At 38.1% G+C, this 20,718-nt stretch overlaps 1 protein-coding gene across 1 annotated transcript in view; it reads right to left on the bottom strand.

The window, feature by feature from the left end:
• Positions 1-17,497: 17,497 nt before the first annotated feature.
• Positions 17,498-20,718, bottom strand: part of LOC123005591 — a 28,964-nt gene continuing 25,743 nt past the window's right edge. The window contains exons 4-5 of the mRNA XM_044399402.1: positions 19,035-20,016; positions 17,498-18,416 (exon numbers count right to left, since the gene is read on the bottom strand). Coding sequence (XP_044255337.1) covers positions 18,271-18,416; positions 19,035-20,016 — 1,128 coding nt within the window. The 3' untranslated portion in view covers positions 17,498-18,270. The remainder of the gene's footprint in view (positions 18,417-19,034; positions 20,017-20,718) is intronic.

The raw sequence follows: 20,718 nt of genomic DNA, 5'->3' as shown, positions 1-20,718 counted from the left end.
AGCGAAATCAGAAGGTGTAACAGTGGCGGCGTGTTCAGACCTATCTGGGATCACCCGAACCTGCAATAAATCCGACCCACACTTATTGTTGTTGGAAGTTTTGACCTCGGTGGTCGGACAGGCATGTGCTATGACTTGTGTTCAGCGCTTGGCTTGATTGCGATTTATGCCTTTTCGTCTCGCGGACTACTTTTTTTCTCTAATACTGAAACGTCGATTCGATAGAAAAATGTGGGACACGTCACTACTGACTCAGAACTAATTTCGACAATAAAAATTTAAGTTCACGGTGAATAATTAATCGAAAAAAGGGGTTCCGAGTAATAACAGTTATTCTCGGTATTGTCTAAATGTGAGGAGTTGTTGAATGTTGTCTTCTTCACCTTGTTTCTTTTATCGATTATACAAAGTTGTAGCTTCGTTCCCATTTCTATAACTGTATTATAAGAGGAATAACAATAAGCCATAAAAACAGTTGTGGTGAGATTTGCGTCATATTATTTCACCGGCTTCTGGTCACTGAATAACAAACAAACGTTCGTGATTTCCGTACTCAACTGTTTTCTGATCCCATTCCCGTTCTTTCGATCCTTATATATGGGATTTTATGTACAAAGTTCTTAACCCAAACACCATATTTCCTCACGTTCTCTCGAAACAGAAAAGACAAAAATCACGACACGATCTACAAGAGCAAGTTTAATTAATTCAAACTGACCCTATAACCGCTCATTAGTTCAAGGCAATTACCTCCAAGATTACCACCATTAAAGAATTACATACACTAATTGTTGCTATTGTTACAAAAAGACCAGACTTCTTCAAATTCTCAGGAAAAAATCACCCCACCGTGACGCCGACGCCACCAACCCCCTCTCGATCCCAATATACACCACTTACTAGTCTGATATAATGACCAACAAAATCCATAAACAATCCCCATAAATGTACGACTGGTGGGAAAATGTTTGGGGATAGTTTCATGACACCACCCCGACTAATAACAAAGCCGTCACCCTAAAGTCGCCGTTTTGCCGGTTAACCAAACTTTTCGCTTTCATTACATTACAGAAGGGAGTTTTTTTGGCCGCTTTTATGATAATACGGGCAGGATTTTTACTTATCTGATATTAACATGAGCGTAAGATAATACCAACACCTCTTGACACCGTTTATGACAACTTTGCATCGCGTGATATTAATTTGGACTCATTAAACGCACGCTACTGTACTTATATTTTTTATTTATAAATTAAAAGTTTCACAAAATGTAAATATGATGCGAATAAATAAATAATCTCGAAAAGGTAATTACATAAAACTCTTTGTCCTGACTTGCTCCGTTGTTAATGTAATTTGTTTTTAAGTAAGGTAACTCCCAAGATGATGAAGTAACTTTCTCAGACAATAACGGAATGGAATAATGGGCTATAGTGTTTCTTGTACGTGTAATATCCAAGTCGTTTTCTTGTCTAAATAAGTAAAAAATGAAGTTTGAGAACTAAATATCAGCGACGTCACTTGTACACTTTTTCAAAGTCTCGCAGTTCGTGCCCCGGAAACTCGCATAGGAAATTATAACCATTTGTTAAAAGCGAGTTTTTCTTGGTGCGATACCCCAGGCTTTTTTCTGCGATTTATTAAGGTGAATTAAGAGAATTACGTCGAGTAAAAAGAACAAGAGTATTCGATGACCACGCAGATTCTAAACTTGCGTTATTATAACAGACAGGTGCAAAAATTGGAACCGTTACAATTAAGTGAATCTTTAATTTAAAAAAATCTTCACAATATTAAAGCACTGTTATTGGCACTTTGTAAATAATGCAACCCCAATCAAGTCTTCTAATGAACACAATCCCCGGGGTCTGGGAAGCAAACAAGCAACATCCCTGAAGAAGAACGAATTATAAAATAATGGCGCATGAATAATTAAAAACGTTTCGCAACGGGTCAAATGCTGCCGTCTATAAGCCAAAGTTTAAACATTCCTCGGTGAGATTTCGCTCTTGGTTGTGCGTGATTTAGCTTTGAAGCTGCGAATTTCATAAATTCCAAGAAGCTTATCAGAAACTTAGTAAAATTTCTCATTGTCTGCCTCGCGGATATTCTTCCGGGGTACGTACAACGTACCGGAACTTTGGCAAAACTTTGAATTTTGTTTATTCGCTCTCCTTTCACAAAAGAATCTCATCTCAGCTGAATCTCCATTCCGATTTAATTCATTAACTGAGAAATTGTTTCTTTTGCGGAAACTCAAACATAATTTTTAGAAAAGTATTCTTTACGAGCTTCGCCCTTGATTTCAATATTAGTTGAAAATAACAAAGCACCTGTACTGGTTGTGTGATTCGGAGAATCGAAACTGGCAATTCCCACAACACGTCCACGACATGGAACATCCAAGAGCAAACACAACCATCGTGTAAAGTAATATTTTAATTCAGTCGTGAAAAATGGGACGGACACAACCAACGACTCGCACACATTTAGACCTAGATGTCCAAGAACAACGGCGCCCACGAACCAAGCGTGATGAAATTGAACCTTTAGAAAAATAATAACCGAATGTTAGGCACTCAGAGATTGAAATCTCGAAAATAAAGCCAAGTGACGCCTTCAAGACGCATGCAATTGCAAGTTCACACCCTTAGAAAACTTTATTTTCACCATAACACACACAAATAAATACAACAATTTTGGAGAAGCATTTCGAGTGGCAAAAAACGTAAATTGTGCTCCGAGTCGCCCTCGAATCGAATATTATTCAATCACCTCTATTATCCTTCAATTTAGCAGAGAATTCGCGATGCATTTACTGAGGGATGTATTTAGTATAGACGTAGGGGACCAATCGTCGCTTCGTGCGCTTCTTTCGATGGCCCTTTGTACGTGACAGTCGTTCTTTTGTTCGTCATGAATTTATAAGGAGTGTGGGACGTTCGTAAACTATTGTGCCGCATCATTATCAGTTCTTTAGACATACACACACACATGGTTAAAATAATTTATAATTTTCGAGTGGAATACATTACACCCCACATTTTGGGAGGTACCGTGTCTACAGTTTACAAATGACCCTTATGCATTCATTCATCACTCGTCTGTACCTTATTTAGAAACAAAAACAATTGAAACAAACGCATTTGACCCGTATTATGTTAAATTTTGTTCGATATATAGTGAATTTTTTCCGAGGGTTAACGTCCCGCTGTTCTTTTCAACGTGAATTAACTATCCTTGTCAAAATTAATGCACCGCAAGGGGAACAATTACAAATGATGTACTCTTCGTCATGGATCAAAGGGTTGGATGAAAAACACTCTCGTATACTACCCCCGTTGTGTTGTGACAGCGTTCATTTTTTCTTAATTGTCTGTTAGATTAATCCAAGTCATCACGCTAACCAGGTTTCGAGTTAAATAAGATATTTCCGGTTTTTCAGCTATTGTTGCACTTGTTGAATCAGCAAATTCTTTCCTATTGTGGAACGATAATCGCACGTCTTCTGTGTATTGAAAACAACTATCGACGAGTCAAAGTTCATCGATTAAAAAAATGAAACGAAACACACACTTCGAGCTCGTAATTCAGCTAATAAATAATTGTTTTCGTCGTCTTACATGTGTCGGCAGACCCACCTAAGACGAAATAACAAAGTGTCAAGAAGTAGGTCTTTCGTTCAATTGAAGAATTGTTTCCTTTACGAATTCTAAATGTGTCAGCGACTCTAAGACACAAAGACCTTCGCGATCACCGGATCTGACTCCATTCGAAATCGAATAGACGTGTGAAATATAAATTTCACTCTCCTTATTTTTTTCCTTGATTTTCTCAAGAGCTTCCGTAATAAATTTAGCACGGACTTATGTAAATCACCTTAGGAAATTTGCTGTCCAAAGAAATAACATATAACTGTAAAAACGGGACAAACACGCAAATAAATCAAGCACAGTACCGCGCGTAATTCCCTACCAAAAATTTAAAATAGAAACACAAGTTAAGCAAAAAAGAGAGGCAACTGCTCGAAAAATTCGATTTCATCTCTACTTTTTTGATTTACGTCTAATCTCGAAAGCCCATCAAGGAACGTACCCTTCTCTCTCGAACTATTTATAGTCAAAAGATCACTTCTCGTAACATAAATCATGTGATGAATGTTTTCGGTTTGTTTGGCTGTCGCTCCGTCCCGCCCCTTTATCAAATTAAGAAACTCGAGGATTTTAATTATTTAAATTTTCGTCGATGTTTCTGATTACATCATCAAGTCTCGCAAAGAATTTTTCAATTAAGAAATGGAAAAAATTAATTGCAACCGACCCGCACGACGTTCTTCTTCACCCATGAATAAATCATGAAGGCAACGAATGTGAGGAAAACAGGAAAAATCACGTGTGATCTTTCAGGTGATTTTCAGAACAATACGAGAGAGGTGTGGTCGAACATACGGACCAGAACTTGTATAACACCATGTGTCCCCACGTTGCCTCTGACACTAACTAATGGCACTCTCTCACCCTAAATCCCATAAAAAATATTTATAAACACCCGAATTTAAAAATATTGTGCGCAACACCGAATTTTAATTATCAGAGCACGTACTCTGTGTTTGAATAATTAAAATGCATTTTAATGAGCATCAGATACATGTGTACGTGCATCTATTTTATTGCATATAATAATCGGAGAGCTGGCCAATAATTCACGTAAATCCTAGTAAGGCTTGGAGATGTTCCAAGAGCAAGAGAAATTAGATTTGTCCGCGAATTCCAAAAACCGCACAAGAGCATAAACGTAAACCACAACAAAACTTGATCTCGGATGAGAATTGCTCTAGTTAGACACTTGGATGCAGGATGTTTGAGTTTAGTCGAGAACTAATTTCCTCTGTGATACCAGATTCGAGCATAAAGATATCAAAGCGGAATAATTATCGCAAAAAAAAACGAGACCAAGAAAATTCAATGAGACTCAAGTCTGGGCCAAAGTCGGGTGGCCCTCCTCTTTAAAAGAATGGGTCGTCACGCGTCTCACGTCAAGGTGGCGAGACCCAGCAATCACTCTACCATTAATTATTCATTATACGACCGAATCCCACTTTGGAATTGCAAAAGAGGCACAATTACCCCCACTGAAAGTCATAAAACAATAACAATGCACCAGAAAAGAACAAGAAAAACCGCGATATAATCACATCTGTGAATACACATGTTGCGATGATGACACATTAATAAACAATACTCAACTCTTTTATGGGTTTGTTGGTAGGTGCAGCGGTTACATGCGTCCGAGGGCATTGTGATATTTTTATCGAGTCACGTATTTCGGCCCATTGATGGTATAAGTTTAACAACTCCCTTAATTCATTCTTGTTTTCGTTTCGTATTTGCATACAAAAAAAGACGCACCCCGACGTGGGCGTCACGAGAAAATTACACGTGTTTACAACGGGGGATTCACCTGTGATTCGGGAGACCACCGGTGCGACATTTGCATAAATTTACCAAAGGAAAATGGGTATTAGGAGAGGAAAAAGAAGGCCGGTTTTAATTAATTTGTCTGGAGGTAGTGCGGTATTAAGGGCACCGCGAGCCTTATAAATAATAATTTTTTAATTATGTAAATATAATTCCGAAATATTTTGTATCAAATGTCATTTAAACGTAATAAAAGTTATTTATTGCCTTGCCCACGGACCGGTCGAGCATCATCCAGGAATTATAATAACCTTTAATATATTACAACTTTAATTGATTTTTGGGAAGAAAACAAAACCTTTTCCGTTTACCCGCACTAACTTATAAATAAACATCAACTTTCACTCTATACTAGAGAAAAAACTTTTGGCGGAAATGGACGAAAAAGTTACAATTTATTTCAATTACTTAGAGCCCTATATATCACTTAAAACGGTTTGTTGCTCTTATTTTGATACCGAAATGTGTATAAACGAAGACTTATGCGCCCCGCCGGCTCAAACAATGCCTCGTCTCCCATTTATTAGCTCGAAATGCCATCTAAGCGAAATTCCTTGACCAATAAAATATTTTTTTAAAACAACGACTCGACCAATTTGCCAGATCACGCCGATTAGAGAGAGGATTCGAATCGCCCACAGTCTTTTATCGACGCTCATATACTACATAGTTAGTGGGCATAATTAACACGCCGGTGTCGTCAGCCAACGAATGCCTTTCCGATCGCTTTTATTCAAAACGTTCCTATCAAGATTCTAAAGCTCTCCGAGACTAGAACCAGGTGAGGTCAATTGAGATCAAGTCGTTCCATTGTCGATGCTTTTTCTACATTTAAATTTACAAAGACTCTCTTCACAGACCAACCTGCCACAGGTTAATTCGGTTTGTTCTCTTGTTTCTTTATTGACCATCGCTGTCGAAACCGGCGAGCTTTACATAAGTGTTGCACAAAACAAAGACGAGATCCATTACTGCAACAACTCCCGTCATCCCTAATCCGTTTTCCAGTCTCTGTTTCAAACCATTACACAATTCAATAGTTTATAATCGGTTAAAGCCAGCTTCAAGGCTGATGCTCACAAGTTGGATTTCTTGGAAGCAGCGATTGCGACACGACTACCTGCACAGGTAGTATAGGTATATGCCAAACTCATCGGTTCTATGACAAGTAACAAATTTACAAATAACTTGACGCCTCCGAATTAATCGCTTTGCGGTTTAGTAATGATTTTTTCTTTTCGATGCGCTTTTCTTCCTGAGAAGGGTTGACCTCAAACAGACGAAATACCATCCGAGATGATCAAGTTTCGTGGAATTTCGTGATTTAAGCAATTTTGATTAATGACGGAGTCGCGCTCGACGTGTTCGAGCTGATGTTAAACGGAAATTTTTCAAAGATTGGCACTTCCCGGGCATCTTTTTTATGCCATTTAACAATTCATCCGTGCTATAGAATGAAAATTCGATTCAGTAATAAAAACACGTTACTAAATTAATTTATAAACCTGAAGGATAAACGCAAAACCTTTGATCCCTTGTGTTTAATTTAGTCGATTAAAGCATTTCTGTGATACTCATCTTAAAGGCGAATTAATCAAGTATTTACTTTCGGCCGAACTGTAAACAAAGTCCGTTTTCAGAGCCGTGCATTACACTTTCATAACCTTTAAACGGATTCACCTAAAAACCGTCTTCTTCTGCGACTGGGATTAACTAAGTGACCTAATGTCAACAGAAACCTTTAAAAACTTGAATTTTTATTGGATTTACTAATGGCCGCATTTGACGGTTCACAACATTTACATTTACAAAGAAATTGGCACGTGTTTCCTCCGGATTAGAATCCATCAACACTCGTGTAATAGCTAACGATAAATCACGGAGAGAGTGTTTGAATTTGTTTATTATGTATTAAGTTGGTACCATGGGTGGTCGTATCGTATCAAAGACAATCGAGCGTGGGTCTCTTTAAATTTTAATTGTAATTTTTTTCAAGCTCACCGTTTGATGGAAAACTATGAATCCGAAATGAGAAGGCAAAAAGTAAGAAACTCCAACGAAAAAATTAATTACTTTCGGAACAGGTCAGGCGTATAGAGAGCAAGTAATTGACTCCCTAAAAGTGTACTAATTGAAGCAAAAATGTAACCATCAGAGGTCACAAAGTTGAACGAGAGGTGTTTCCAATGTAAATACAATAGGAGGGGCTTTTTAAATAAATTAACATTAATCATAATAACACATTTGAAATTGTAATTTAACAAAACATGAGAGGTGTAAGTAGCAGACTGTGTTAAAATTTACAACTTTCGAAAAAATAATTCATAGTCTTCCGAGAAGCGGTCAGAGAAACGGCGTTATTAATATTCCTGCAGCTAGTTATGTAAAATATTAACTCTGGCTCCGGTATTCGCTCTGAAACAATATGTCCGAGAGTACGCCTCGTTTAAAATGCATGCTGTTGCATATCCCGCTCTTGTTTTTATTTTCCGCGTATAAATATATTCCCATATTTATTCAGCGTATTAAGTGTGCGTTAATACACATCCACCGGTGTAGGTTTGAGTTAATTCGAAGCGTCCAGATCCAATCACGGCGATAGTAATTCGGTCATCACCATCACATAAATACTTAATTGCTGATTGGATTCCGGCATGAGTTACGATTGTCTTATGATTATTCATAACTGAGCGTAGGCCGGCTTGTATAAATAGTAAATAATAAAGCAGCGGCTTTTCAAGCTCATACGTGAGATCGTTAAGACCTTTTATTTACATGAGAGAAATATTAGCGTGAAGTGTGTTTTAATTGATGTGGACTGCCGTAAAATCGACTCCTTCCAACCAATTACCTGTTTCGAAACACATACAGGACGGATTTTAAAAGCACTTCGATGACAAATTGCCACTAAGTATACCTACAAAGTTCGTGTTTACAAACAACTCCTCCAGTTTTGCAAACACGAAATTGTCGAGGCTTTTTTCGGGGACTTTATAACGAGGCAGATATCTAAAATAATTTTGTTATTATGCAATTAATTCTCATCTTGATTGCAACTATATAGTTAAGTTTTAAATAATAACTTCCTCGTAACCAATCACACGTAGGAAACATAAAATTTAAAGTTCAGCTTGCGCGAATGATAATTGTCCTGTTTTAATGATATCGGTCAATTTTTTTCATTTATGTTAAAATTCGTCTCATTTATTTATGTGTATTTTCGGTCTGAAGATTAATTATATCAAATGCAGATAAATTAGATGTTCCTAATTAGTGACAGCTACAAGTTAATTAGCGCAGCGGTATTACAGTTTGGATTTTGCAACAGTTCACGTTCACGACTGTAATATTTGTAAATATTTGTATAATTCTCATCAAAGTAGTATTAGCAGGATTACTTATGTTAAAAAATAATTTATTACTGGAGATAACTTGAGGACATAAAAGCGAAAGTCCGAGCAGCAATAAATCATAACTGTAGTCTATATTCTTCCTCTGGCTAGATCCTTGTCTCATGCAATGCATCTTAATTTAGAAACACGTTGTCATTTTTCTTCATTTCTTTTTTTAAATGAGAGAATTTACCTATCGGCTCATCTGACTTAGTAATAAACACATCTCGATTGAAAGGCGACATGTCGAAAAATAAAGAATTTTTCGTATAACGGTAAACAAACTCTTGCGGTAGGATCGAATTAGAATCACTTTTCCAAACCGTCCGTCCGTTTCGATGTCAACCGAAAACCGAATCGCTTTTGTCACGTTAAGTGGGCGCGTAATTTCGGAATTCTTTCAAGTAAATTAATGTCTAGTCACGTATGTGATGGTCAGCGATCCGTACCTGGTCTTGTTTATAATATTTTATAATATTCGGTGGGACTTCATCTAAATGCATGAGGAGTCTCCCTCCCGCCTCCGGCCCCCTCGAGTCGTTTCGGAATCCCGCTGCTTTGTAAATAATCATTTTCCACTCGCATTAATGTTTGTTTGACTAGCTGGAATCTTTGTAATTTCGTATCAAATCCGTGATTAACAAGTGAGTTATAGAGGGAGTCCTGGATCTGATTAAAAAATCGCCTCCTCCGGCGCGATTTTTTATTGTTTATTTATATTGATGGAAAGTTTGTCGGCGCGGAAGACTTTCTTATTTCCCAAAGGGGCGTGTCCCGTTCAATATTCAAATACGCGTTCGGTGTAAAGGAGATTCAAACTTCAAATGTTTAGCGTCGATATATCTGAATGGGGCTATTCTTATGCAAAGACAGGGACAAAATGGTCGCCATCGCTTTAAGAAGGTTGTTTGAATACAGCTCCTGTTTTCTTTGATTCCCAACACGCGCACTCGGACTATAAACTTTAATGCAATATTGGATTTCATCACAATCACGCAAAAAAAAATTTATTAGCCTAATATCGTTAAATTTATCAAAACATTAAACGGGCATCTCTTGCGTGCATTCAATAACGCAAATATTCGGAATTTTCCTCAAAACAGCTAATAAAAAGCTCCTCGAACAACGCCGGCACAAAGGAGAAACCCGCCGCCGCCTCCGCTACTGCCGCCGCTCGCCCGCCGTCTTCTACTCTTTGCATGTGTACAAAAGAAACTCCTTGTTTCATAAAATAATCTGCCGCGTTGTTATTCCGGGCACATCTTCAGTCAGATGCATCAACGGATAATCTAAAATAGAGCCGGAGTTACGCCACGTAATCCTTCTTCCTTCCTCTTGCTCCTATACGAAAACAAAGGCCAACGACGAAAATCAAACGAAACTGGTAATGCTAATGGGCCACGGGACGTTCAAATTCATGCAGGTAGAAAGAGGTGTGCTCTACTACTTGAAAAAACGACAAGAATTCCTAATGAATATTGTTCGAAAACGATTAGGTTTGTTGCTTTTGCATACAAATTTTCGATCGTATCAAACGTGGACTTTTTGTCAAAAAACTCTCATTTTATGGTCAGTCATTTACAGTGTCTCACGGTTGTGATTTGACAAATCTCGTGTCGGAAGAATAATTGTCTTGGTGACGTAGAATTATAGATTCGAGAGAAAAAAACATGATAATGAGAAAGGGAATTAATAAATTAGAATGACAGGTGATAGGATTAAAGCTCTAAAATCTGTAGAAAAGACGAAGAAGAGAAAAGGTCAAAATACTTGAAAACCGACATGAATATTGTATAACTCGGTTTGTTGATGTTTGAATACTAATCACAATGTAATGATAGTATCGAAACTTTGCAGCCGGTTATAGAGGAAGAGCAGAAAATGATATACACTACGATTTAATTAAAACGTATAAAAGATCTGAATTTCGTTAAAACTATTATTATAATAAATAGTAACGAAACGTGTTATTATATACTTATTTAAACAAGAAATAATTGGGATTTATTGTAGATGTTCCGTAAAATAATTTAGCTCGATTTAATTTCCCTTGGAAATGCAGTCTTTATAAATTATGTATCTAACAACATACAATTTAAGCAAGCATTATGAACGTTTGCTTAACATCCGTGATATTAAACATCAAACGTAATTTCTAAAATCTATCCTAAACGATTTTAAACTACGTCCATTAACCAACCACAACAAAATTTAAATTACAATTTAATGTGTTTATAATAATAAAATCCTTCAAGGACTCGCCAACAACATGTTTTAATAAAACCCATTTAGTTATGTTCCATCTTAACTAACAGAAATCAACCAATATTCAATTCTATTGCCTCCATAAAACACCCTCTCGCACTATAAACTTAAACTGCTCAACAACTATTTAAACTTTGCTTAATACTTTGAGAGGGTCGCTAAAGTTTCACAGAAGAAGAAGAAGCAGTAGCAGCAACTGTTTTAGTCAGCACTTTCTAATTCAAAGCATCATCTTCACTTGATTATAATTTATGTGAAACGTCATTAAGCCGGCGTGCGTACCTGCCGCATCTCAAACTGAATACGTAAGAAGAGCTGCCACCCTTGAAATGTTAATTATGTTGTGTTCATACCAAAACGTACAAAACCCCCTGAAAAAATCCCCAACATCTGCGACATTTCACTTTATAAATAGAATTTCGGATGACCTTACGACTCCAGTTTCCTGGATGACCTTCCAGATGCACTTAATACCCTGCTGACGCTGCAAGAAACATCCTTTCTCTTTCAGGAAATAACATAAATAACAATCAGGAGTGCTGAAATTTATATGACTTTTTCGTTGAAGGGGATGGCGTAGATTTTTCTACCATTATCACGAAGAATTCGTCTCCGACCCCCCCGATCTCAATTATTTCGGATTTGATTTTTCGTGTCTTTGTTTGCGGTTAAATCCCACAATCAGGACCGGCTTTCGTGCGTGCCGAAATATTCCGTCGGCACACAACAAAAAACACTAATTGCTTGTTGTCGGGAGCCACCCCTGGTCATTAGTGCAGCCGCCCCGTTCTGCCTCTTCATTTCCGCCCTGTTATCCCGAATTTACAACGGACATTGCGAAAGCCACACACACATGTGTGTGGATACGTCTGTTAATGAAGAGAGACGACAGAAAATTATAAAATATGTCACCGGACCTGCTGCTGAGGGACGTTTTGACCAAACGGAGAACGTCCGTGTCAAAACAGAGGAGGAAATGAGAGAATTATTGACTTGGGAGAAAATTCGCCGGTGCAACCACCTGCCAGACGGTTCGATGAGAAACGATCTCTAATTAAAATTAATTAGAGTTTTTATGGGGACATTAAGGGTTTACAACCGAGGCGATATGAGGCGAAGGCTTGATCAAAGTCGATTAATGAGTTTGACAGTAGTTGAAATGATGATTGGAAAAATATTAATTTGTGAATTATTTGATGACTAGTAAAATAAAACATTCATTGGTCGATTTGGTAGTGTTTAATTACTGGAACTCATTCTGGTTACAAATTGAATAGAAATTATTTACACTGAAATCGTTCAATATTTAAAAATGTCATGATAACAAAATGTATATTTTGAAAAGCGTATAAATAACGCACCAGTCATCGGATTAAAACTCGTTTTCCCTCCCGAATATAATAAAATTTCGTCTGTGGATTAATTAATCGCGAATGGATCTGCGGTAATTAATTTAGCTGGTGTTGATTTTTTGATGAGGATGAACAGTTTCGACTAAAGCCGGAGAGAGCACACAGAGTTTGTGTTTTGTATCGCGTTTGCTCCCCCGCCCGAAATCGTACAAGGAGGCAGGAATGGCTGGCGCAGATAACCGAAATCGGGTTTCGCGTTTGAATAAGGACCCCTTTGTGCTCGCAACATCTTTTGATCCTTCTGATGTATTTGCTCATCCAGCGAGCGGTGAACACTCGCTTAAACGCGTCCCATCCACGTTTTATAATTGCTTTCTTGGCCGCAGGCTGCACCACACTCCACCTAGGAGGATGGTGCACGACGGCAGCCTCATAAATTTATCGCTACAACGAACAGAAGCGGACATCCATCATGGATACGCGAGGGTAACTTTCTCGAAATTGCTCGAAAGAACGTAATTGTGTTGCTGGAAGGTTTACGATTCTCAATTAACTTGTATCTTAGTGTATTTCGCACCCTTCGCTCATGGAGCTCATTATTCCGCGCTATATTTCATTTCCAAGGTTTGCCGCCTAGTTTTTCACTATACAATTTCTTTAAAATTTTATTAGGAACCGAAACCGAATCCATAAAATCCCAGAATTTCGTGTTTCAAATGCATTATTGCATATAAATTTTGACGGAACGCTAGTTAAAGCAAAATAAAAACCGCTCTCTGGCAAATATCGAAATTGATATGGCCGTCGTAATGTAAGCGGATACCGAAATTGTAATTTATTTCGAAAATGCCCCGCGTTGCCAGCAGCGCTACACTCGGCAGGATGTTATTTCTCAAACATCTGTCGTTCAGTTATGTTTTCGCACGTTATGTTGATTTTACATAATAGCACGAGTACATCCTTTTTTCGCCAAATATCGGACCTTTAGTCTTTTTGTCTTCGGTCCCTCCCTCGCACACGACAAAGAACGCAAACTCTACTAAACCATACAAATTGCATAGCATCCCTGTTTCGAAATTTATGGCTTTTGTATTAAATGAAATGAGAAAAGCAACTCAAATTGATGATAAGCAATATAAAAAAGCTGCCGCGAAACCTTCTACATATACTTCGGTTCATTGGCTTTTATACAGGGAAAATATTTCCAATTTCACGAGCACCTTACGCGAGACAACAATTTTTTATTTAGGCAAACTCGCAACAGCAAACACAAAAAGTCAATTACTGTCGGAAATAAAATGAAAAGGACTTCTCCTCTGGGATGGCTATATCTGTATCATCATTAACTCAGGTCTTTTCGATGAAACCACCTACTAAATCTGCCTAAACGACTTCCATTTTTTCCCTTAGTCGGAATCCTATCCTGATTGAAGTCCTCGACCGCAATGGACAGTACATCCAATTCACCCGACTCGAAATTCATCCGGATTATTTGGATAGTGCTATAATTCAGGTCCTTCCGAATGGAAGTAATGTTCCCGTCGGTTGCTTTTATTCCGGAAAAATCGCCGATACACCCAAGACCGGTCTTTGTTACTTTTTTAATTAGCGATCATTGAAATATTTACACAAAACACACATTACGTCGACTTACAATTGATTTTCCTTGCGAAACTCGCATAATAGCTTGGAAAACTCGAAACGCCGGTCTAGTTTAGACAAACCAATAAGAACAGAGAAACATATAACAAAAGCTTTAATTACATATATAACTGTAACTCTCAACGTTCTATTATTTATAATTCTGAAAGTTATTTTGCTTTCGTCAGATTATCCGAATTTACCTTGAATGTTAGTAGCAGACTGCCAAAACACAAGATAAATTTTATAGCGATATTACACCGCAAACTTTCTTGGATTAAAATCATTCAACAAGTTTATAGGCATAGCATGTGTAAATTTCATTAATCCGACCTAGTTTAGTCCCGACACCCCCAAAGTTGTTCTTCTTCGATAAAATACAACGTTTCACACGTTACAACTTATTAAGTTTTCGTGTTTTCGAGGAAAAGTTACGCCACTGGCCCTGGTGGTAATTAAAAGCGATTAAACTTCTCCGAGACCGATAAACCGTAAAACAGGAAGCGTCCAGTAGTCAAGTTTCGCCATTAAGTCCTCGAAAAGATGACAAAGAATCAAATTAAAAAGTGATTAAGTTAGAATTTTAAGTGAATTCTAATGTAAAACATCTTTCGTCCGAGAGAGGAAAAACCCGAAAAAGACCAAAGTAAAAGAATCGTCTAAGGCCCCCAGAGGAATTCCATTTGTTGTTCTACCGAACGTTAATCCCGATTTAAATTTATAATGAACGAGATTATTTATTCAAGAAATTAATGAAATTTCTTATTGGTATCCTATTGATTTCGAAAATTCATAATTCAAATGATCCCAACCAGCGGCGTCCCTTTCAATCAATTATGAGATGTAAAAGTATTATTACACAATGTTTCAAACTTGTCATAGATTTAATTGGCCCGAGATTGACAATGTCGATAACCGAACCACTTCGTCATCGATCCTCGTTTTTGCCCACATGATCTTCCCCGATGATTAAATCCGAGACTTCTCAACTAATGTATTTAATTAGCCAAATCAATTACGCGACGCCATATTGTGGCAATTACGCAAAAAAAAATCGAAAAAAATAAAGCTTATCATCGATGACCATCGCCGGCGCATTTCTAGCCACTGAACTAATTGCATCCCGACCAGGACCGGACTGGTATAATATAAACTGTCATTGAAGCTTAATTAGACGGAATGGGTGTCGCCGCACAATCTATTAAACCTCGTTGTCCGACATTAACGGCCCGCGATATTTCACTGTCGTACAATATCAATTTTTTAAAGTGTATAATAAATTATTCGGAAGTCCCCGTGAAAAATATGGAGCTGCCAAAGTAATAAATAAACAACGCAATTAAGAGACCAAACAAGACTTCGAAACGTATTATACACGTGGTCAGGTGATAACCTTTTCCTTTTGTTTTTCCTTCAAACGAAAACGGCTTCTGGTAAACAACAATCGAACCGAAACAAAATGACAAAGCCAAATATTTCGCTTTAAATGCGTTTTTTATGTCCCTCCTAATTTATTCCATCAATTAACTTTATAATGGCACGTCAGTTATGGAGAGGCCGTTAATCTCCGACCACCTCGGATTCCTTTAAATGGATAAATTTTAACACGACGAATCTTGAAAGTGTCACCGTTTCATTACGCGATAAAATTTTTATTCGAGATTCAATTTCGAATTTGATTTGACTGGACGTGAGAACAGTTTTTTTTTTGTAAAACTGTACCGTGTCCCCTCGTTTTTCGTCACGTTTCTGTCAGGAGCCGCAATAATTGTTAATAATCCAGCGGTTTCTCGTGGTGCATCACAAGTTAGCATTCCCCCGAGTGCCGTAGAGGGCAAATGACGTCATGACCGGTCTTGGGATTGGGATTCATCTCTGGGGATTATCTCGCGCCAGATGCGAGACACCCCTCGTCAGTTCAGTCAGAGTAACTCGATATAACTCCATACGTGAACAAACTTTGAGCAGTCTTCGATGCACTTTACACCCGACTTTAGCGATTAACATAACGCCAAATTCGGCCGTTATGAATAATTCAAGTCAAAAATGTCGCCAATCACAACACCCAATCTAAATGGGGTGAAAACAAACAAGTCTTAATTTGGCGAGAGACTTTGATATTTTTATATGTCATGGAAAAAATGCGATCGAAATGACTGATACGGCCGAGTTAAAAGCCTGCTAGGTACTTTATGAAATGAAGCCATCATTCCTTGTCCAAATAAACAATCTGTTGTCTCTGCCACCTCGGATTCATTTAGATTTAATCGCGGGAGTTCCCCGGAAACAGCGAGCGACCACGAAAAACCACGACGCGATCTTATCGTTATGTCATTATTTTCGAGTAATTTAAATGGGTGTGCGTATGGAAATAAGGCCATTAAAACATAGAATTCTCTTGATTTATTACAGCAATGGCCGCTTTGATTAAAGCGCACTACTTGGTAAAAGCGCAACTTCCGATTATCAACGCTTCAATCTAGAGGTGTCGTTTGAATCGTTCATTATTTTACTGGATTTGTGACTACCAAGATTAAATCGCATAAGATACAATCGACGCGGCCCACATACAACAACCATTAAAATTTCACAACTAGTGAAATCAAACCAAAATTCGAAACACCCTGTATAATAACTTCATCGCGACGAAAGCCATTAAGGCCGACTCTGGCAATATTGGATTTCTTGTTTTAATTTATGATTAGTTCCACTTCTGGGAAACAAACTGCCACATTAAGATGGATGTGGAATAATAACTGAAGAAAAACACTCCTTGTTATTATTACAGTACAATGAAGATGGGAAAGATGTTTTTTCCTTGGTACTCGCTTAAAAACTGCCATTAGATGGCCGCAAAACCGGCGGGAAATTTGAATTCACCGAGTTGAAGATTAAAAACACTAATGAAGTCGGTTACAGTCTGTGCCCATAGCAAGTGAAAGATGAGACATGCAGTTCCTGGCTGTTTTCATCGATCAGTGTCGGCACGTATTTTAAATCCATCATCGTGAGTCTCATGAAAAGCTCAAATAAACAAACAATTAAGTCAATGTTTGGTTATATATCAGTTGTAGCACGTGCAACTACCATACAGCCGGGTATATTTTGTTCGATTTCCCGGCTAAGCCTTACAATTCCATTACATTCAATCGATTCGGTTGGCTCGAGGTGACGGTAATGATTGCAGATCTCCACAATTTCAATTTCTGAACTGAAAGTTTTTTTTTAAAGGACAAGATTTCCCGAGTGGATAACGTCACGTTTTTCGAGGTTTTCGAACGTTTCATCTGACAGCTTATTAAGATTGATATTGTTTGGTGAAATTATGTATGTGGGGGTGGCTTTTTGTGTGCTGGAATGAAACGCAACGTTCCACTGATAATAATTATAATAATTATATTTACATTTAGCCATGGAACTGACTAAGACCATGTTTAATAGAAAAATAACTTATATGATATATAATAGATAATTATAATACAATAAAGTATTTACAACGAAATTAATTTAATGATCGGTTAGATGCGGACGTCGATGGCTCGAGTTTAAAATATTCATAAAAATTGTAATTTCCTAGGTGTGGAATAATAGGTCAATCAAGCAGGGAAGGATTTATTCGAAGGAAAAAATCTCGAGCACGACGATGCCCGGTCGTAAAATACGAGACAAAGAGCACATCTGATGTATGAAGCTAACTAACCAACAATAACTACTCAGCTACTGTCCAAATATTGACAAATACATTATTGAGTTTCCAATAAGATTATCAGCAATTTACAGTTTTCACGGTTTTTGGACGTCCTAAAACTGGGAGTAAATTTATGTACAAAAGTCTAAGCGTCAAAAATAAATAAAAAATTGACAAAATAATAACACAGTCATTTCGAATCTACATCGATTGAAAAATTGCTTCGTCTTCATCGCAACAAAATCAGTTTAGACAGTCTCAAGCAAACTTCGACATTATCAGCGTAAGAAAATGTTCGAATTTAGACTAGTTTTTATACACATATACACTTAGGACCATTTTAAAAATTGTCTCACTCGCGACACTTTTTCACTCAATTTTTTCACATAAACTTAGGAACTTTTTTAATCATCCAGTTTGGCGCGAGTCGTTTTGATTGCATCACAACTATGCCGTCACACTTGAACTTCGTGTCGTGCAGTCTTTTCGGATTCACTTAAAAAATTGCTAGTGTGGGCACCTTGAAATGTTACTTCCGGCGTCTCACATTTGCCGTATTTGGTCTCGTCAGTCGACATCACAGATATTATTGGTTGGAAGCCTGAAACAAAAATTTTCTTGAAAAAAACTCAAAAGAATAAATTCTACAAGTCTGCCCATTCACAATATTAATATTCAAATTAGTTTCAAAGTTGTTTCATCGTCCTGTCTTTATGGCTATAATATATTTAAATCCTCACGTAAAAAAATCAATTTACGTCTGTTTCGAAAAACAGTTATTCGTGGACTCGACTTTTGTATAAATTCAGTTTTAATTCGCGCTGAATTGGAATAAAACCCATCCGTCCAAACTTTTTGATTACTTCCTGCAAACAGTTGTAAAATTACTTTTATTTTATCCATTTACGTGCGCAATAAAGCTACGATGCATGGTTTGGATTCTTTTTGTGGGCAGATACATGTTTTCCAAGCTTCTCTAAACAACACTTCAATTATTATCACCGTCGGTGTTATCGATCTATTAACCAACATGACAAGTAATTTAGGCCAATCGCCCACGGACAACAAAGTCAAGACAAACAGAACATGCAAGGGGATTCGGAGCCGCGTTCAACCCTCCTCAAGAAATCAACATTAATTGCCATGTGGCGCGGAGAGATTCTTTCAACGCGGAATCTCGATGTCAATTTTTAGTTTCCTATACTAGAAAAACAATTACCTGTATACCCGGTAAAGTCCTCAACCAGCTTCTGACTCCTTATGGCGGAAGCCCCCGTGATCATATTATCTATCGCATTGCCATACCTCCTCCTACACCTCCACAACACTACCCCCAAGAGTACCGCGAAGAGCACCACAGCGAGAGCCGCCCCCCACATTGCATCGTTGCTGTACCACTTCGCTTTGGTACTCTCCCCTTGATACGCACTCACTAAAACGGACAAGAGGGGCGACTTATAATCGATATCTTCTGGTAAATCTTGCTGACTCTCGGTGGAAACTTTCTGTGCTCGTCCCGTGTCCAAGTCCATCATTTCCGATTTAAGATTTTCGACTCCGGGGATCCTCGAGACGAGTTCGACTTGGATGTGATAGACCGTATCGGGCCAGAGGGACAAAGTGACGCAAGTCGAATCGGTGAATAAGTTGCCTTTCAGCCCGCCTCCGTCCACTTCCCAAGTCACCAAGTAAACACCGCGGCTGGCTTTCGGCTCCCAAGCGATCTCCCCGATTACTAAAACTTTCTGATGGATCAGGGAGACCTCGCGCAATGTCCAGGGAGCGTCCGAATCAGTCGTCAAACTCTTGCTCGTCGTGGCTTTAATTTCTGTGTTTATCGTCTTCTTTTTCTTGCGATTTTCACGGAAACTGGCCTCGTCGGGGCTATAAATAGTGACCAGACCTTGAGGGTCTACCACTAGGACCCGCAACATCGCTCCCTTCTTATCCGTGTTGAGGGGAACTCGGGTGGTTAAATCAAGAGTTTGGATGATTTGTCTCCAGACGCCCCCTTGGCTCTTGATCATCACCACGTAGACTAGTGGAGTTTTCTGTTCGACTGATGACGGCCTTGGCCACCGGGCTAGAGCCCCCGAGACTTGGATAACTCCCTCGCCTTTGGTGTGGATGACCGGTTGTGTTTGCTGGATTTGCGTGGAGGCTTCCGCGTGGAATCTGCAAGCCTCTTGACAGCCAGGGAACTGAAAGAAACGGTAATTATTGGACATCTAATTTACATTTAGACAGGCATCGAATCGCTGAAACCGGTATAATTACGGACGTACACCTGAACTCAATTAGATGCGCGTTCGACGACTAAGCAACTTGCCTTATAAAATCACGTTGAAATTCAAATCCGGGGAAAAACACCCTTTACTCTTACTTTTTCCAAGAATAACAGACCGGTTGATTGATAGTTGCATTCAAACACATTTTCTTAGAGAACGACAGTGAACAATGGACTTCCATAGAACCAGAAGTCACATTCGATTGTGAGTACATAAATGTATGTAATTGAAAATTTAAATGGTTATTACCGAGTTTCAGTGAATAATAGACAAACCATCGACTAAATTATTAACTACAGCTCATTCATCAATACAATACGAAAGTTTGCTTCGGAAAGAATTCAATTAGCCATCTGTTTGCTTATCAATCGATTTTGATGAAAAATAACAAGTGTTTTCTACGCAGAGCCCTAATTTAACGATTCTTCAAAAAAATTGTTTTATTTTAGTTTTGTTACAACAACTTTCTGAGAATTTAACAAAACAAAATACTGAACCGGTAAGTTCGGATGCATATTGTGTGCAGTCAGGGAGGCAGTAATCCTGTTGGATGAGTGAGAGCCCAGTTTGTGGCTTTGTTTTAATCCAATATTAATAGTGCTAGTTTTAATTAGT

Source organism: Tribolium madens, unplaced genomic scaffold, assembly GCF_015345945.1.
Source record: "Tribolium madens isolate multiple individuals breed KSU strain unplaced genomic scaffold, Tmad_KSU_1.1 Scaffold_20;HRSCAF=117;Tcas5.2_LG4, whole genome shotgun sequence".
Lineage (NCBI taxonomy): Eukaryota > Metazoa > Arthropoda > Insecta > Coleoptera > Tenebrionidae > Tribolium > Tribolium madens.
The sequence above is the reverse complement of the archived record's forward strand: the minus strand, read 5'-3'. Positions and strand labels throughout refer to the sequence as shown.